This window comes from Oreochromis aureus, linkage group 15, assembly GCF_013358895.1.
Source record: "Oreochromis aureus strain Israel breed Guangdong linkage group 15, ZZ_aureus, whole genome shotgun sequence".
Taxonomy (NCBI): domain Eukaryota; kingdom Metazoa; phylum Chordata; class Actinopteri; order Cichliformes; family Cichlidae; genus Oreochromis; species Oreochromis aureus.
In genome coordinates this window covers 8966039-8986554 of record NC_052956.1, presented here as the reverse complement: position 1 = coordinate 8986554, position 20516 = coordinate 8966039, and the positions used below count along the sequence as shown (strand labels likewise).

The 20516-nt window shown below is 39.9% G+C and overlaps 2 protein-coding genes across 2 annotated transcripts in view; one reads left to right on the top strand and one right to left on the bottom strand.

Moving 5' to 3' along the window:
• si:dkey-71h2.2 (low density lipoprotein receptor adapter protein 1) overlaps positions 1 to 3265 on the top strand; it is a 106098-nt gene extending 102833 nt beyond the window's left edge. The window contains exon 9 of the mRNA XM_039598877.1: positions 2479 to 3265. Within this exon, the coding sequence (XP_039454811.1) occupies positions 2479 to 2602 (124 nt within the window). The 3' untranslated portion in view covers positions 2603 to 3265. The remainder of the gene's footprint in view (positions 1 to 2478) is intronic.
• Positions 3266 to 8679: 5414 nt separating this feature from the next.
• Positions 8680 to 14220, bottom strand: LOC116314108 (dentin sialophosphoprotein-like). The gene is made up of 2 exons (XM_031732006.1): positions 14128 to 14220; positions 8680 to 10173 (listed from the first exon to the last, which is right to left on the bottom strand). The coding sequence occupies exons 1-2, from the start codon at positions 14218 to 14220 to the stop codon at positions 8680 to 8682; spliced, it is 1587 nt and encodes a 528-aa protein (XP_031587866.1).
• Positions 14221 to 20516: the final 6296 nt, after the last annotated feature.

Here is a 20516-nt window from a genome sequence, read left to right as displayed (position 1 = left end):
TGTTAAATGTAGGTGTGGTGGAGTGTTGTCTGCTCAAGTGTATAAGATGCAAGATAAAGAAACAGGGCATGGTTTCCATGACACACATTTCAGTTCCTCTGCTGGCCTCTGCTACTCATATCTTTACCTTTCAGTGTCAAGAAACATGTTTACAGTAATACTGTAAAACAATACACAATTCCAGCCACAAGAGGGAGTGTTCAGCTACTAGTGGGATGTGCAACCACCCTGGTAATATACCCCTTTATAAATTTTATGCAAGTTTTAATGTCAATAACTGATTACTATTGTGTTAATTAATATTTTTATTGCAGAAACAATAGCAACAAATGCAGCTCTTCTTTTGCCTATATTGCCTGATGACCACAGAAAACAGTAAAGTGTGAATGTGTATATCCCAAAACATGCACTCAGTTTAAGTCTGTTTCCATGTAATAACAGAGCAAGATTTCACAATTCCCATTTACTGATACTTTTTCATTATTAAGGCTGTATGCAATAAGTTCTACTACACAGGAAACCCAAAAGTAGTTAAATATAGTCATATGAAAATGTTTTTACAGCACTCTGTGCAGTACTGTAAAAAGCAAACAACACTCATACTGCTTACATAGCAATAACGAAGGTAAAGGTAACCAAAGAGCTACATCTGAGACTCTAAAAGCCTCATTCAGTGCAGTATGTTTAGAAAACGACTGAATAAGTATGGCTGGTTTGAAAAGGTCACCAAGGGGAAACCCTCTTCTCTCTAAAATGAGCATTTTAGGCTTGAAAAGATGAATCTGAATAAACCTAGACTTCTTAAATACTGTCTTTTCAACCAACAAGACCAGAATGAACATGTTTGGCCATGATGCTTTCGCCAAACAAACCAAAACCAAGCACAGCATGTCATCACAAACGCCTCATACCAATGTCTCGTATGGCGGTTGACGGGTTGATAATTTGGGCTTGTTTTGCAGCCACAGGGTACCTTGCAGGTATCGACTCCACCATGAACTCGGCGTTAAACCAAAGTTTTTTAGAGTCAAATGTGAGGTCATCCATCCAACAACTAAAGTTTGGCTGAAACTGGATCGTGTACAATAATCGGTGGACAATGCACAGCAGCAAACCTACAAGAGTATGTCTGAAAAAATCAAGATGTTTCAGTGACCCAGTCAAAGTCCAGACCTCAAATGCTGTTACAGGACCGTAAGAGAGCTGTGTATAAACAAATGCCTTAAAAAAAAATAGTGTTATAGAGTAGAGTGGACAGTGACAGACTGATGCAGTCATACAGAAAGTGGTTACTTCAGGTCACTGCTATAAGCTACTGAATCATTGGGCGTTTTTAGTTTTTCACGCGAACATTGCAACGTATGAAATGAGTGTTGTGACAATGTTCTTTTTCACGTTGCTTATAATGACTTCTCAATGCAATACCACCAAATACTTAATAAAGTTCAGGTTAGCGAGTCAAGCAAAAAGTTAAGACATCTTTCTGCTTGTATATAAAATGGTTACAGGGCAAGAAATGTGGCCATAATTTGATCTCATGTTAGTTAGCTTACTTTTAATGGTACTGATACTATTGTTGTTTTCAGCACTATTCAAAATGAGAAATTGCTTCCCGATGTTCCCCAGTGTTGACACTAGAGGGTGTTACCAGACTTATTCTAATCCCAGACTGTCCTTACAGTAGGTCAGTTCAAAGTTGTAAAACCATTTCTGACTAATTCTTGGCATTTCTATGTATATATGACCCTTACAATGACATCACATATAGAAGCATAGTGTTGAACCGTTGTGGATTTCTCTGTGTGTTGTATGTGGTGCAGGTGGAGGTGTGCAGATGTGAAATCGAATGCAAATCGTGACTTATCTGGGGCAAAAATTTAGCAAGATGGTGTGCGGTCAGTCTATCAAAGTACAACAATGCTTTGGTTTTTCACACCATACAAAACAGTTAACCAGGTCTTTCCTTTTCTCACCACACAATGCACTGCCAAGGGAATTCACCCCTCTTCTTCAGAGTGAGACAATAAACACAAAACAATATGTCCTTGAGTTATCTAGCAGTAATTATGACCCTTTCATGTCTCACGTGCATGTTAAATTGCTATTAAATATTGAGAATAAATCAAAGAACCGTATAAGGAAGATATCAGTCACAGTATACTGTAACCTATAAGTGCACCAAACAATAAATCTTACAACACCGGAAGTGTTTGTTTCCTATGGGGGGGTTTATACAACACACAACGTGGGGATATTACTCTCTGGGCAACACTTCACAGGTTTTTGTTTGGACCACCTGTGCTGTGTGTGGGGATTGTGCTATGCTGTAGTTCACTGAAGGAACAACCTTGCTTCACTGTACACACATGTACACACATTTACGCAAACACACACACACAGGCTGCAGGTGCATGGTGAGTGTTATTGAGTGCGTCCTGGTTACTAACTGCCGTTTCTCTTTATACTCCTTTCTTCTAGTTTTCCATCAGCCCTTGTTTTCTTCCCAGGGCTTGGCGGATGCTCGTGTACAGCTCTGTTGGGGTCCCCAGACATTGCATCCTGCCTGCAGAAGGGTCATAAGTGGCCCCACAGGATAACCTGAACAACAGTGGGAAAGAAAGGGAGCGTGGGTCTCCTTTAGTAAATGCACTTCTGACCACCTCTGTGCCAAAAGTATACATGCTGCCAATAGATACTTTCAACTCCCATTATTAATGTGAGTGTGCACTGCGTGTGACTGCAAATGTGCGTGTTTTATAATTGTGTGTTCGTGTGTGTGGGGGTGGGGGTGTTTTCAGAAAAGCTATACAATGATTTCTGTGCAGCAAGCTAGTGCTGTTTCAAATCTTACCATAGGTTTTATTTATTTAGATACACAGACAGACACACATCCACTCACACGCATACTTTTTGTCCCTTTTTGATTGTGGTCCCCACAAGATGAGTAATACCTAGACCACGCACATTCACACGCACGCACTTTCCTCAATTTTGATCCCCCTCCGCATCAGAAGTGGCCCCTCTTTGACTTCCTCTCAGTGTGGGAACCTTTTTTATCCTCTGTCACACATCGACTGAGAGAAGGTCTTGCTGCTACATTTGCCATAAAAAGACAAAGTGATTGTCAATAAACAAGGAACAATTGAGCTCCCCCGATGTATTGAACAGGCCCCTTTGCTGTACCTCCAGGATGTTCATGAGTTTTAGTTGGGCTTCAGTTTTCCTTGTACTATTTTCCCATATTATGCTCTTTGTACTGCAGACATAACACACCACTGGTTCAGCTGTATTGTAGCTTAATTTGTGGAATTCACTGTAATAGCACTTTTAATCAGACAGTATACTGTATATAAGATAGCAGCCATAATTTGCTGAATTCAGCATGTTTATCTAGCAGTTATTTCTTCCTTTGCATATTTAAGGTAAAATAATGCATGACTATAAGATTCTAAGTTACCAGTAGCTGCACTGCCCTTAATTAAAGGCTGCTTATGAAACTTTCAAATAACACGTGCAGTAGGATTTTGCATTAATGTACTTGGGAGCAAATCTGTGCAGCTGTTCCAGGGGCAAGTTGCTCTGAGGTAAACATGGCTGCGGGAAAACCCCTTATTATTGTGCTCCGGATGACGTTCCTCACTCTTCCAGTGTTTACTGTGGAAATTATCCTGTGCCAGCGGGCAGGTGCTTCCTCAAAAGGTCTTTGCTTTTCCAGAAGATTTGAGGATTCAATTCATCTCAGCAAATCAAACACTACTGCAACATTCTTACCAGACAATAACACATATTTTTATTCGATAGGATTAGAATTAAAAACTGATGACATTTTGAATTTAAAACAGCTTCTGCTTTTAGTGAAACTCATTTTGGAAAACAGTTGATCACATTTCCTCCTCTGTAAACAAACTGGCACTGTCCTTATCGCAGACAGCTTCCATCTGTAATCTGGAGCCTGTTTAAACACATAACTGTTGTTTAAATGAGCTAGTTTATACAAGAATATACTTTGCTACATATTTTAAGAAAGAGTTATTTAGTGGGCACATTGACATATAATGTAAAAGATCTCTATTCTCATCCCTGTTTACTAAATGGACAAAAAATACTTGTTGGTTGCTGGACTAGACTCATTTTTTTGATTGGTATGATAACATCGCACGCTTCTTACTGTTGGCGTTATTTCTGGTGTATGGTACAGCCAAAAGGCCCAAACAACACAAATGAAGTGTTGAAACACAGTAAGTCAAATAAGCTCAGGTGAAGCCTAGCAAATAGCTAGCTACTTAGTCAGCAGAAGTGGCCACACCTCTAATAACAGAAACTTTAAGCCTTGACAGAACTTGAATGGGTGACGTATAATAAAAATCCCCATGTCCTCTGATACACACCCACGTTGGAACAGTGTCTCATACCAGGTTAAACGTTTTTTATTTCATCTATAATACTACAGTCATGCTAGGGAAGATGACAGCTAGAGACCACAGCACGACAAAACATTTTTCTCAATGTGTTCAGTGAGCGTGCAATCTTTGAAAAGGTTTGAAGGGGACCTTGCAGACAGTTGTTGCCTTCAAAGCATCTCTGGTGCATCAAGATTGCGAAAAAGTCAATAAGACTGAAGCTGTCTGCCATCAGCAGTATTGCTGGGAGAGTGAATTTGTTACATTACTCGTTACATTACTTTCATGTTATTCTGTAACATGACCTGAAATGAACTGTCACATAATTATCAATTAACAATTTATGGCTTAAGCTAACATGCCGACACAAATCCCTATCCTAATGAGGGCACACGCACAATCTTTCTTTAAGGGTTTTTAAGTTTTAACATAATGTCGACAACACAAAGCAAAGCTGAAAACATTTAAAATTGTGTTTTGAATATAAAAAGTTACAAATATTTTAGTAAATGTTGTAAAAACTGACTTGAAAAAACATGTTCTTGTAAGGTTTTGAGCTAAATGTGGAAAAATGTTGCCGTTAATTTCAGCTTGTTTCAGTTTACAAACAGCGTCTCATACAACAGTGGCCATCGGTGTGAAATCAGTCTGCCATCAGATTGCATTTGAATTGTCAAGTTGGCAATTACATGAAAGCTGTTTGTGATACTACAGCGATTAACTGTGATAAAACACTGACCTGTCAGTTTGCGATTGATTGTAGTTTCCCAGACGTTGAAGGTGTTACCTTCTTAGCTGGTCCAGATTTGCTTCATTTTTCAGCCCCAGAGGTTGAGACTTTGTTTTAGCTTGTTTAATTTTAGCTTAGTTTTGCATGATGCATCCACAGACCAACTTTACCATGCCACTGGAGTTTTTAAAACAGGGGGAGTTTTCCTGAGAAACATATCTTAAATAGATATTTAACTCCCTAGCTGCTAGCTATTTAATAAATATTTGGCACACTGATAAACCACCAGGTAAGCAATATCCTTTATTAATCATTAATTAATCAATCAAAAAATGAAATCCTTCTTTTAGCTTCAGTGACACAGTCAAATTTGCTAGACTAACTAAATGACTCAGCAGTTTCCTGGATTGGCAGAAGCTGTGCCAGCTTGTCAGCGACATGCTACACACTTGTCTGCACACTTGCCTGTCTCACTAAGGATGTGGTAAGACATGCATTTTCATAACAGTCCTACACAGTATTTATGGCAACGGGGTGGGATTAAATAAGTGTTTACTTCTTCTCACTCCCTTTCAACATGTAAATTAATCAGAATGGGGTTTTGTTGTATGTATTTTGTATAGTATTTTTTTTTCTCTCTCTCTCTTATTTTCTTTTCTAAATGTACCTGTATATTGTTCACATGTTGAAATAAATTACCAACCAACCAACCAACAGTAGCCAAACTACTGGTGATGGTCGATATTCATATTCAAGACCAGATTGTGAAAACACAGAAGAATATAAAAAAAAAGTTGTTAAAATTTTGTATGCTTATTGTTATAGCAGCTAGCTTGCTGTTTTATCCAAGAGTGTAAGCTAGTCATGGAGGGACTTTTATACAACTGTTGCACCCATACACCCATAAAATGAAGTTCCATTTTCAATTTTTGCATACTGAGTTTCCCAAAGGGTCACCACAGCTGATTGATATGCATGACATGGCAAAGATATAACACTGAATGTCCTTACTGATGCAGTCGTCCCATTTATTTGGGCTTCCAACCAGCACTAGTAGTAGTTAACTTGAGTGGGGTAGTATCTGAGATCTTTCGCATGTAAGATGAATGTGTTAACCACTACACCACAGAAGCCCTCGTGTTTGTGCAAAGATAGAGAAAAAAGCAAACAAACTGCACTCCACATAACTGCACTTATGAGTTAGTGTTGCTTTGTAGAGCAAGGAACTCTTGCACGCAAATGGCACGTGCACCCAGAATGACTTAAGAGAGTACAAGCTGTATTCTTATTCCAATTTGCTAGACGGAAAAGAGTGCTCTTCCTTTTACTGCGAGTGACAGCAATGATGTGCATCGCATGACTGCAAGAGACTGCAAATGGAAACACTGAGAGAGGCACATCCATCCGCTCTGTTTATCAGCTATTGCCAGTTACTATTGCTAACACATTTATGATCCACTGATTGGTCATAAAATAGGCCACACAAAGTAATTTGGTGATCAACAGCAATTTTATGATTGTTTACGCCTAAAGTATTTTTGATTCATAAAGTATAAATAATTAGGGCTGGATCAGGTGACCATGTAACCCTTAGTTACTCAGCAGTAGGCCTAGAGTGCTGGGGCTTCCCATGATGCACAGAGTGTTTCTTGTTCACTCACCTTTTTCACTCTCACTACTTTGCATTTAATCATTAGTTATTTTTAATCTCTGGCTCTCTTCTACAGCGTGTCTTCTGTCCTGTTTTTTCCCTCAACTAATCACAGCAGATGGCCGCCCCTCCCTGAGCCTGGTCCTGCTAGAGGTTTCTTCCTGTTAAAAGGGCGTTTTTCCTTCCCACTGTCACCAAATGTTTGCTGATAGGGAGTTATCTGATTGTTGGGGTTCTGCATTAGAAATAGTCTTAACCTTAGAATATAAAGTGCCTTGAGATGGCTGTTTTTGTGATTTTGTGCTGTGTAAATAACATTTAATTTAATTGAATCACAGTGAATTGTGATGAATTAGTAGTATAAAGTATTTCAAACTGTGACATGCTTTATAAAAAATAGTCATAGCAAAAAATGTATATATATAAAAAAAATTTTTAATGAGTTTTGAATCTATCATAGGTAGTTCCATAGTGTAGTGGTTAACACAATCACTTGGCAAGTGAAAATTTCCTGGTTCCATTCCAGCCAGACACAAATCCCCTTTGGGATTGTGTCAGGAGCGACATCCACCATAAAACTCTGACAAATTAAACATGCAGCCCCACACACTGTGGTGACCCCTTGTGGTAAGGGAGTAACTGAAAGTAGCTGCGATCTATTATAGGTAGTGTGCTTATTATGTTGTGGAGATTTTTTTTTAAGCTAAACATTTTATTTGGAAGCCTTAGTTTGTTGTGTGAAATCTCAGCTTATAAAAGAAAAACAAAATTACTTTCAAGTATGTTTAATATCAATATGTGCAGTACACTGAGCAAAGGTAATTCCCTGTACCACAGAAAATCACGTAGATTTTTCATGTAATTACAGCTGAATCATCTAAAATACATAAGGGCAGGATGTTGTGATACATAAAAACCAGCTCTGACTTTCATTCCTTTTGAGAGATTTCCATCTGCTTACACCGATGGCGATCATCTTCAAGTTTTGCTCTGTATATGCAACACTAAAGTACAAGAGTACATTACATACACAGCAGTACACCAAACACATAAATAAATATTATTAGTTTTTTCCAGGTTGCTGAGAAAACTTATTTTACAACTTTTTTTTCCCAAAAAAGTGTGGGTGCTGTATAAGACAGGTAGAAGCCAGAATGCATTTATAATTGATTAGAAAAGGTTCAAAGACAAAATATACTGAACCTGAGAATTATACCTTTCAAAACTCTGATAAATAAATAAAGATCTCAATTGATTTTTAAAGAACTTTTTTCTTTTTTTACACAGCACCCCAACAGTTTTGGGGTTATGGAAAATTACATATTTTTTTGCATGCTTATAATAGAATCAAAACCTATTTGATTAAATAGGATTCATTCAAAAACACTCACACTCCTGCAGAAAATGTTAAGCAGCAAAACATGTAAAAGAACTGCAGCAATTCTGACAAAAATTACAGTATGTGTGTGCATGTGTGACATTTGTAAGTTGTTCACAGGAACAGAACCATACTGTCAAGTTTTGGAAAGCATAGCTCATAAACAGTGCCATGTTCTGTCGAAGGCTCAGAATTGCAGGTTATATGTAATAAAATACTCTATGATTTAGTTTAGATATGCATTATATACATTCAAGTTTTTCATATTGTTGCATGAGCAGTTTGTCTTCTGCAGATACTAAAATTTGCTGTAGTATCTCATCTTGTGTGCTTATCATGTTTAGTGCTTGTTAACTAGAGCGTAATAGTGCTACTTTAGATATAGGATAATCTACATCAGTCCTTTTGCTTTTTTTCATTTAGGAGACCTAACCTAAAATATTAAGAATACCCCTCATTTTTTTCTTCCATGTCTCACTCTCTATCAGTCACCCTCAGCTTTGGCAGAGTCACGGTCAATTCAAAACAACTTCTTTTTCACACTCTTTGTCTCAAGGCTTTTAATGTCATCTTGGCTGTTTATTTCAGGCTCTGAATTTTCAATGTCAGCGTAAGTGCCGTCCTCAGATTCTGCGGTCTCTTTGATCAAAGTATCAAGTGGCTTTAGCGCGTTCTTAGGTACTATATTAGCTACATCTTGATTGTCTATCTTGCTGGTAACCAAAGGAAGCTGTATGTCACCACTTTCTTCCTCTGGTTCATCTGAGTCTTCCTCTGCTTCGTCTTCTCCATCAGCTGAATCTCCCTCTTTTTCACTCCAGTCTTCATTGGGTGTCTCGGTTTCCTCATCCTCCTTTTCAGAAGCGTCGGTACTTCCATCTGGGATGTTAATACATTGTGTAACATCATCCTCTGGGTTGTTTTCTCTGATTTCTTCTTTGGTTTCTGATTTTTCCTCCACGTCCTCATCCTCTCCTGGTTTAAGCTCCACTACATCATCAGCATCATTAGTATCTTCTTGACAAGTGACATCACTTTCTTGGCATCCACTCTCTGGTTTGTTGGCATTAGTCTCTGATTCACTGACAGCATTCTGTCCTTCATCTTGCTCGGATTCATCTTCCGTATCATCTGTAGATTCCACCTTTCCCGTTTGAGTTTCTTCAGCCTCCTCTCCTGCAGATGTACCTTCTGCTCCAGATTCTTCCCTGCTGTCACTTTCATCAGTTTCATTCTCTCCTGCTTCAGGCTGTCCTGAGTCTTCCTCTGTGGTTTCATGCTTTTCAGTCTCGCCCTCTGTTGTTAAAGCCTCTGTGCAATCTTCACAAGTCAATTCATTTTCACCAGATTCCACCTCTTCCTTTCCAGGTTCTTCAGATTCATCTCCAGTTGTTTCACCTTCTACTAGCTTCTTACTTGTATCTTCACCTTTTTCGTCTTCTTTACATTCTTCATTAGCGCTGCTTTCTCCGATTTTTTCAGACGACTCTGTCTTGTCTGACTCATCACTTGTTTCATCTGCTTCCTCTGCCATTTCATCTTCGCTTGTGGCAGCAATTTCCTTTTGCTCAGCAATCTCATCTTCACTCAGTTTTTCATCCGTTTCCTTCACATCTGACTCATCTGAACTGGTGTCTTTGTTAAATTCGTGCTTGGCGGCATCTGTCACATCTTCTGCTGCCTCTTCCTGAGTGGCCTCAACAACAGCTTTCTTCAGGTCATCTTCACTTGTGACAGCACTCTCTTTTGCTTCAGAAGCCTCATCTTCTGACTCAGATTCACTTGCACTGGCGGTGTCCACAGCCACTGCTGTGTCTGAGTCATGTTCAGTTGATGCAGGATTATCAAGCTCTTCTGCTGCACTATTATCTTCAGCTTCATTGTCACTTGTGGTTTCTTCCACGTTTTCATCAGCAGCAGCTCTGTTAGGTTCATTCTCGGTTGAAACAGCAATCTCTGTTTCGATCGCGCGCTCATCTTCGGTTGTTTCTTCAGCTGGTTCTGTGGTGTCATCCTCCTCTGTTGTCTCATCTTCATTTGTGGTGGCATCTAGGTCCTCTCCTGAATCATTTTCAGTGACAGCACCCATCTCTTCTCTATTGTCAGCATCCTCTGCTTTCACAGCTTCCTCATTGTCAGTTTCTTCCACTGCAGTTTCATCCTTTGAGTCACCTTTTCCTGCTGAAGAAATCTCTTCCCTTGCAGCTGCCTTGTCTTCAGCTGATGCTACTCCATCTGGTTCTTCTGACGATTTGTTCGTGTCATCATTTTCAGCCTCTGACTCCTCTGCACTGATAGCAGGAATCTTCTCTTCATCAGTGACTGTTCCTTTTTCCACAGCCTCATCTTCCTCAGATTCATGCTCACTTGTGGCCACCATGCTGCTCTCCACAGCTACATTTTCATCTTCAGCTGTGGATGCTTCGTAAGTGCCTTCCGTAAGTTCATGCTCACTTGTAGCAGCGGTCTCTCTTTCTACAAGGAACTCATCTGCAGTTGTTGCTATTTCAGATGGTTCATTTGACAGATCGTTACTTGTGACATCATTTTCCTCGTCTTCTTCATTTGTGGTGGCATTTAAATCTTCAGAGTCAGAGTCATCTTCGCTGGTAGCATCAGTCTCTTCTCCATCATCAACCTTCAGTGATTCCACAGCTTCCTCACCCTCAGATTCATGATCAGTTGAGGCTACCATAACAGTATCTTTGTTTGCAATTTCATCTTCAGCATTTTCATACTTTGATTCAGCTTTTCCTGTGAGACCAATCTCCTTTTCTGCAGCTGTCTCATCCTCAGTTGTTGCTGGGTCACCTGGTTCTTCTGTAGATTCGTCATCAATGCTTTCATCCACAGACTCGTCTTCACTAATGGTAGACGTTTTCTCTTCTTCAGGGAGTACTTTTTCTTCCCAGACCTCATCTGTCCCCGATTCATGCTCACTTGCAGCTTCTGTGGTGGTTTCTACTGCTGTAGTTTCATTTTCAGTAGTAGTAGCTTCAGCAGACTCCTCACCTGACTCATCTTCACTCAAGCCAGCAATCTCATTTTCTGCAGGAAGTTTACCTTTACACCCTGCTTCTTCTTCTTCTTTTACAAATTCATCAACTATAGTTAAATCTTCATTCACCACTTCCTCCTGCATCATATGCACTCTCTTCTTTACCTTAAACCTCCCTGATTTATTTTCTTTTGGCATCGGATTTTGCTCAGCTGTTGCTCCTGCGACATGTGTGTCTTCATCTTGAACCATGGTACCTTCAGCAACATCTTCCTTAGACTTCTCTTCACTTGAGTCTTCAGTGTCTTCACTTTCAGCTTCTTCTGTCGGTCCATTTAGCGGTTCATCAGCTGTTGCATCACTTCCATCTGCTTTCATCAGCTGGTCTTTCCGAATTCTCATTTGCATGATCATCTGCATTGATGGCAGCAACGTATTCTTTACCGTTAACCATTCCTTCTTTGCTGCTTCTTCCTCAGGTTCATTCTTAGTATCAGATGTCAGAATAGTCTCTACTGTGTCTTCCTTAGGGTCATCTTCACTCGTAACCACAATATGTTTTATTAGAGCAGGTTTATTATAATATACAGTATCTTCTTGTTTTGGGACTTCATCATTTGACCTGATAGCTTCAGCAAATTCTTCTCCATTTGTGGATACAATTTGCACAATTTTCCCTGATTCTGTTGGTTCATGTAACAATTCATCAGCTGTGGCATCCTTTTCATTAGCACTCATCTTCTGCATGATCAACTGCATTGATGGCAGTATTATGTTCTTTGCTGTCAACCATTCATTCTTTGCTCCTCCTTTGTCATATTCCAGTTTAGTTGCTGATGCCACAAATGACTCAAATGACTTATCATCTTTTTGTTTTCGCACTTCACCTATGTCATTGGCATCATTCTCCTCCTTATTTTCTTCAGCAACAGTTTTTTCAGGCATTTCTTTGGCAGCATGTTCTTTTGCTTCATTCTTTTCAGAAACATCTTCATGAACTGCATCTTGATGCATATCATCTGCTGCAAATGTAGAGATGTCTTCAGTGCCCGGATGTACTTCTCCCACTTCCCTTAAAGCTTTAACAATAACTTTTTCCACAAGGGTTTCTGCCGCTTGTGTTTCATGAATATTTCCAGGGTGAGATACACACTTGATTGCCGTGGCAGCAGGTACAGTTGTCATCGAATCTCCCTGAAGAGGTGCCCTACACGTCTTTTTTTTCTTAATGCACGTTTCGCATTGACAACATTCATCGTCGTTTTCACTGCGCTGGTCACTGTAAGACGTCCCTGTTGCTGAATCGTCGCTTTTTTCTGCATGTGAATCAGTCGATGGTTTGAGGTTGACCTTCAGTTTCCGTCTTCTCTCTTCTGCTTGTGTTGTTGAAACACTGGATTTTGTCTCTCTTGGAGGTCTTGGTTGGCCTTTTTGAGTTTGAATTTTCCACAGTTCCCTGTCAATACTTACTTGGATTCTTTTGTGAACCTCAGCTCTAAGTTCATTAATCATACTGTCAAGCTGCTCATTATCTCCCAGGTTCCATCGAGCTTTGAACTCATTCATCGCTTTGATATAATGAGTCATGAACTGTTTTTCAATCTTATTTAATAAGGTTAAGACCCAAGCAGGATCATCTTGTGAAATCATTTTAGCTAGCTCTTCTCTTTCTATGAGGAGAGGGCTCTCAGAGTTGCTGTTCTCTGAAGAATCGGTTTCAGCTTCTGGGAGTTTTTGGCCCTCACTGAAATTTCTTGAACTCTTGTTTGAGGAATGTGGTGTTTCAGATTGTTCTCTTGGACTATCAGTGCTTGCTGGATAGACTTCCTTTTGCTTATCTTCACACATTCCTTCTGCCTTTCTTACTGATGTGCTCTGAACATCTGCATCTGTTTCAACTTCACACACCTGTTGTACCTTCATAAACACATCCACAGTGGCGTGAGTCTGAGAAACATCACCATTCACGTCATTGCCCCTCTTTATACCATCACTGCTGTTCCCGGAACCTGTGGAGCCACTGTTGACATCCACGCCAGAGGATGATGTATGATTGAAATCATCATCTGCAAAATGGTGATCATCTTTCCGTAATGCATGTTCATTTTCAGGAGGATCACAAAGCCAAAGGGACTGAAGAATACCCATAAGTTCTTGATACCTTTCATTTTTTTCATTGGCATTTTTTGGATCACGGTCTATTAGCTGCAGCTTCACAAGGCAATCCAAAAAACCTCTAGCTGAGGAGCTCAGCTTACGTCCATAAGCTGGAGAAATTTCTGGTAAACTGTTGCATCTGTCTAGCTTTGGATTTAAAAGGACTTTCATCACTTGTATGGAAGAGTTAAATACTTTTGAGGCATTGTCTGCGTCAGTAGAGGCGTTATCTTCCTTTGTTGTTTCTTTGCTTGTTTCGCAGTCATTATTAGGAACACATTTCTTTGCCTCTCCTTCTACTGGGCCTTTTGAATTCTCAGTTGGGTTGTTAACAGTATCCACTCTGTTAATTTCTTCTGTTGCGGGGACAGTTTTTGGTCCATCGTGGTTTTCATTAAATTCCTCTACGTCATCTAATTCACCCTCTGCTGGCAGTGTTTTCAGCCATTCATTTACAACCTCAGTAGGGGATGCGTTGGGTAGGCTAGATGGGACCAGGTCAAAATCATGAGCTTCGGTGCTCTTGTGCAGATATTTGCTGCTTTTGTCAGTTTTCTTGTCAGTGACACTTCCACCGCTTTCCTTAGTATTCAGGTCACCATTTATCCTGTTAGGAACATTACGTTTTGACTGACTGTGTGCTGGAGACTCACAGATCTCTTTGATGATATCTGAACTAGACAGAGTTTGTGACAAGTCACTTTCATTTGACTCTGTGTGAGATAAGACATGTGGTTCATTTTCTTTCTGCTGCTTTGCTCTCTGACTTGTTTCTGACACTGCTGAATGACTTCCAGACTTTGATTTGGCAGCTGGATTTTCTTTGTTCTGTTTACTTGACTTGATTGTTGTAGAGTGACTACTGCTTTCGTGCAAAGTAGATCGGCTCTTTTCCTTTGGCTTCATTACTTCTGAATTTAGTGGAGAAACACTGGTCCGCCCAGAGGAGACATCTGCAGCTGTTGCACTTTTCTTTCCACTGATCTCAGATGTTTTTGACTTTTTTGAAGAAGATGAAGCCTTGGACTTGGTTGACATGGCTGTAGGCACTCTGTTTTCATTTTCCCCAACAGTCACGATGGGGACATCTGATTTGCTTAATATGTCAGATTTTGTTGATTTTGCTGACCTTTTTGATTTTGCTGACACAGCACTCTGCGCTCTCTCAGATATCTCTTCAGTATTCTCTTCATTGGGATGGCCAGAACTGTTTGTAGTAGTGATTTCTGGACCTTGTAATTTATTTGACTTTGTTGAACTAACCAATTTGGTTGACATGGCACTGTCATCAGCTTCTTCTTCATGTCCAACCGTTTCAGTGGGGGCTGTTCCAGATATATTTGATTTTTTGGTTCTTGCTGAGGTGTTTGACTTCACTGATAAAACACTTGGACTCCTCTGTGCTGGATCTGCCTTATCAGCTACCTGCTCCAGCACTTTTGATTTCCCTGATTTTTGAGAGGCTCTTGTTTTTGTAGATACTGATGTTGCATTTGACTCGGCAGACATTGAGGTCATTGCTCTGTTCTCTGTGTCTTCTCCTGTATTTTCATCAGTGTCATTTAAACAATTTTCAGTAGATATATTGGAGGCACCAGTTGTTTCTTTCTCCACATTCTCTTCATGATTTTCTTTGCCTACAGAGGGTTTTGACTTCGCAGTTTTTGAAGAAATGTTGGATTGCAGTGATTTGGTGGATCGGGCTGATTTTGCTGACAAGGAGCTTAGAGATCTCTGTACAGTCTCCAAATCATTGGCATTGTTGCATTCTGAAGATATTTCGCATGTTGTCGAGCTCCTTGATGACACAGAAACATTTGATTTGTTTAATTTGGCCGACATGCTGCTTGGTGACCTCTCCTCAGTTTCTTCTTCAGCATGTTCCTCAGCCGGATTTCCAGCAGAAGCTCGAGATCCTTTTGTAGATCTCCTTGAACCACTTGACTTTGCTGACATAGAACTTTGTGCTCGCTCTACATTTTCTTTGTTAGCTGATGTACAACTTGTTGTTGACTTTGTGCTTTTTTCGTCAGCACTTCCTTCACCTGGAAATGTGCCTTTTGATTTCGTAGATCGTGTTGAGCCATGTGACTTTGCAGATCCGGCTGAAATGGCACTATCTGCTCTCACTACATCTGCCACATGCTCTTCAGTAGATACATCTGTGACTTCATCAATGTCTTCAGTAATATCAGTAGCATGTGACTTATTGGATCTTTCTGTAATATGGGAAATATTTGATTTGACTGACATTACACTTGGAGATCTTTCTTCAGTTTGTGATTTGTCATGATCTTCATTGCAGTTCTCACAATTTGGTACATCAGAACATTTTGACTTTTTGGATTTTGAAGAAATATTTGACCTTATCGTATGTGTTGACAATGAGCTCGCTCTTCCCTCAGACTCTGCATCAGCAATTTCAGTGCTGTGTTCAGAAGGGATGTTAGTAGCTTTTGATTTCTTAGATTTCACAGAAACATTTGACTTGGTTGATTTTGCTGATTTCTGTGATTTACTGCTTACAGGTCTTTCAGTATGATCGGAATCATGAGATATTTCTTCTACTGGGGCAGCCAATAATTTTGATCCATTGGATTTGGCAGAAATAGAGGACTTTGCTGACATTACACTTTCTGCTCTGTTTTGAGGTTCATCCTCATTATTTCCTTGCTCTGGTGATTTATGCTCTGAAGCAACTTTTGAAGCTTTAGATTTTATAGATATAGTAGATACATGGGATTTAGGTGTGGTGACCCTCTCTTCAGCTGGAGCCTCTGCTAAACATTTTGATATACCTGATCTTTCAGAAACATTTGAATCAGCTGAATGGAGTGACATTGAACTTACTGATCTGCTTTCATTGTGCTCCTCTTTATTTTCCTTTTCTGCAATGAGATCACATTGAATGGCAGAAGATTTTGATTTCTTTGAAACTTCTGAAGTCTTTGACTTTGCTGATTTTGCTGAGCTGACAGACATATTGCTTGGGGGCCGATCTTCATGGTCCTCCAGATCACAAATATTGTTTTCAGCTGGACAATGAAATACTTTTGATATTGAGGATTTTTCAGAAATAGCTGACTTTTCAGTTTTTGTTGACACTGTACTCGGTGCTCTTTCCTCAGTTTCATCTTTAGGGTCTCCTACATCAGCAATATGCGCAACTGTGCCAGACTGATCTTCAGAAGCATTTGATTTGACCGATATTATAGAAGCATGCGATTGAGTGGATTTAGCTGACAAAGCACTGGGTGATCTCTCTGCAGACTTTTTAGATCTCTCAGGAACATGTGACTTAACTGACTTGACTGATAAGCTGCTTTGTGCTCTTTCTTCACTTTCATCATAGATCTTTCTGTCCTCTTTAACTGGAGGATCAGCAGATCGTTTTGACTTATTTGATCTTGCAGAAATATTTGACTGGACAGACAATGAGCTCATTGCCCTCTCTTCAGTTTCACCCTTAACACTTCCGTCCTCTGTATTGTCAATGCAGTCTCCAAAAAGAGCTTCAGATATATCTGATGTTTCAGATGTTGCAGAGACATTTGACTTTGCTGATTTCCTTGATCTAACTGACAAATTGCTTAGAGCTCTCTCTGTGGGTTCCTCATGATCAACTTTATTTTCTTCCATTCTTGTTGATCTACTAGATTTTCCAGAAACGGTTGATTTTTCAGTTCTGGCTGAAATTGCACTCTGTGGTCTCTCTTGAGTTTGATCTTTGCCATCTATTTCATCAGCATCACTACACAGAACTTCCGAAATATTTGATTTCACAGATTTGTTTGAAGTATGTGACCTTGCTGATTTAGCTGATAAAGCACTGGGTGATCTATCTGCAGACTTTTTAGATCTCTCAGAAACATGTGACTTAACTGATTTGGCTGATAAGCTGCTTTGTGCTCTTTGTTCCGTTTGCTCTTTGTTATTTTCTTCATCAGCACTCTCTGACTTTTCTTTTGTTGATGCATCAGCAGATTGGTTTGACCTATTTGATCTGGCAGAAATATCTGACTGCGCAGATGCTGATCTCATTGTGCCATCTTCACTCTCCCCTTCAATAATTCTTTCATCAGAAGGGTCAACATTGCCTTCCAAGACAGCTACAGAAACATTTGATCTCTTTGATGCTGAAGAAACATTTGACTTTGCTGATCTTTCTGATCTGACCGACAGATTGCTTGGAGCTCTCTCTTTATGTTCCCTAACTATATTATCTTCCAATATCGTTGATCTACTAGATTTTGCAGAAACTGTTGATTTTTCAGTTCTGGCTGAAATTGCGCTCTGTGGTCTCCCTTGAGTTTGATCTTCACCATCTATTTTATCAGTATCACTACACAGAACTTCAGAAATATTTGATTTCACAGATTTGTTTGAAGTATGTGACTTTGCTGATTTAGATGACAAAGCACTGGGTGATCTATCTGCAGACTTTTTAGATCTGTCGGAAATATGTGACTGACCTGATTTGGCTGATAGGCTACTTTGTGCTCTTTGTTCTGTTTGCTCTTTGTCATTTTCTTCATTAGAGTTCTCTGAGTTTTCGCTACCTGGAGCATTAACAGAATGATTTGTTCTGTTTGATCTTGCAGAAATATCTGACTTAGCCGACTTGGGAGACATAGCACTCACTGCTCTCACTTCACTCTCACCTTCAATGATTCTTTCCTCGGGATGGTCAGCAAAGTCTTCCAAGCAAATTTCAGAAACCTTTGATCTTTTAGATGTTGCAGAAGCATTTGACTTTCCTGATTTTCCTGATCTGACTGACAGATTGCTTGGAGCTCTCTCTTCATTTTCCGTATGAACAGATATATTTTCCTCTTCATGATCTTTTGACTTGGGAGATTTTGCAGAATTAGTTGACTTTCCAGATCTGTTTGATACTTCACTCTGTGCTCTCTCTTGAGTTTCCTCTTCACCATTTCTTTCATTGGCTTGGCAAGCACAAACTTCATAGGTTTTTGGTTTATTAGATGTGTTAGAAGCACGTGATTTTGCTGATTTAGCTGACAAAGCACTTGGTACTCGCTCTGCAGATATTTCGGAAACATGTGACTGAAGTGATTTAGCTGATAAGCAGCTTGGTGGTCTTTGTTCAGTTTCCTCTTCATCATTTGCTTCTTGAAGCATCTCAGTGCCTTCTTCTTTTGATTTAAATGATGTTGCAGAAATATCTGATGTAACTGATAATGAGCTCACTGATTCTCCTTCAGTCTCACATTCAATATTAGTTTCTTCAGAAGCATCACTGCAGCTTTCAGGAGTAACTGCAGAAGCATTTGATTTTAAAGATTTAGCAGATGTGGTTGATGTATTGCTTGGAGGTCTTTCTTCATATTGGTCATTAACTGCAGCCTTTTCTTCAGCTTCAATATCGGTGGGCGCTGACATATTAGATTTGGCTGAAGTGTTTGACCCTTTTGATTTGGCTGACACATTGGACTGAACTGATTTTACTGACAAAGAACTTGGTCCCTTCTCCTCTCCCTGTTCTCCGTGTTTGGATCTGCAGGATTTTGCAGAAATACTGGACTTTACAGACTTTGCTGATTTGACTGACAGTATGCTTTGTGGTCTCTCTCCGCTTTGCTCTTCAGTATTTATATCATCTGATGAACCAACACATTCAGTTGCATCAGGAGGATCGGGCCTCTTGGATCCTTTAGATCTTGCTGATGAAGTAGAGGTAGCTGACATGGCACTAGTTGCCTCCCTTGTCTCTTCTGTCTCATCGTTTAACTTTCTAGATATTGCAGATTCATTTGACTTGACAGACCTAACTGACATTTCACTTAGTGTTCTTTCAGATCTTTCCTCTGCATTTCCTGTATGTGGATCTTCAGATGCGCTTGACTTTGTAGATTTTCCTGAAGTGTTTGACTTCCCAGACATGGTGCTTTGTGTTCTCAGTTCAGTTTCATTCCCAGGTGGCTTTTGAATGCTTTCTTCTGCAGATGCCTCAGGTGACTCTATAGAGGAATCTGAAGCAGCTGATGTGACACTAGGTGTCCTCGGCTGAGTTTCCTCCTTTGTTTCTTTTTCACCTGGGAAAGAAGATGCCCTTGATTCTCTGGATTTAATAGACATCTCTGACTTTGCTGAGATGGGACTTATTGGTTTTTCTTCTTCAACATCTTCCTTTGATTTACGTTGTTTAGGTTCAGACTTCACAGATTTGTCAGATTTGGAGGATTTAACAGACATGCTGCTCAGTGGTCTTTTGTGTGTTCCATTGTCATCACATGCTTGAGATCCTCCAACTGCAACATCCAAAACATCCGATTTGGATTTTGTCGAGGCATTTGAATGAACTGACATGGCACTTTTAGACCTGTTCTCGTCTTCATCCTTTGTCTCTGGGTCCCGTATTTTGCCAGACACAGTTGATCTGCAAGAGGCATTAGATTTTAAAGACATGGCACTTGAACAATCTCTTTGTATTTTGCCTTCCTCTTCAGCTCGGGTGTAGATTTGTCCTTTTGTATTTTCCTCAGATACTCCACAATGACAAGCGTGTGAGGGTTTAGATTTTTTTGACTTGCTAGATTGTCCTGAAGCATTGGATGTTGTATCTTGAGGACTCTGGGGTGGATTTTGCCTAGTAATGGATCTTGTTTGTTCTGATTTCTCATTTAGACAGTTATACAAAGTGGAAGATTGCACACTGCACTTTGGTGAGCAAGCCTCACTCCCGATGGTGCAATACTCTACAGTTTCAGCTGCCTCAATAGTCTGCTTCACACAAGTCTCTGTCTCCACCACTTGTTCAGTAAGCTCTTCACTTGATCTAGACACTACTGTCTTTCTAGAGACCACTGTATGTGAAGATGCACTTGAGCTAGATGTTTGAATGCGGCGACTTGCCCCATGTGTTCCTGGTACATTTTTCCAGATTTCATAATCCTGGCAGTGACCGCAGCAGTGAGGACAATGAGATTCTTCTTGATGTCTCTGATAGTGCTGACTCATGAAATGCTCGTCTGACTGAACAGCAGAGATGTTTTCAGATTCAAGATAGGTCGGAAAGTACGGGTTATTGTTTCCTTGGTGGTACTCACAGGTCCTGCCTGTGGTCTTTTTTACTTCTGTGGACCAGTGCAATGTTTCATCATTTTGCAGTCTAAAGCGCACTTTCATCTCCATTGATAAACTGCCATCTTTATTAACACGAACACGTTTCTCTATATCAT

Coding starts and splice junctions, on each gene's coding strand:
- LOC116314108 (XM_031732006.1), bottom strand. CDS start 14,220: ATGAAGCCAAAGGAAAAGAGCCGATCTACTTTGCACGAAAGCAGTAGT. Junction 10,174..14,127: donor AACAGAACAAAGAAAATCCA/GCTGCCAAATCA, acceptor ACAACAGAGGAG/GATGACACCACAGAACCAGC.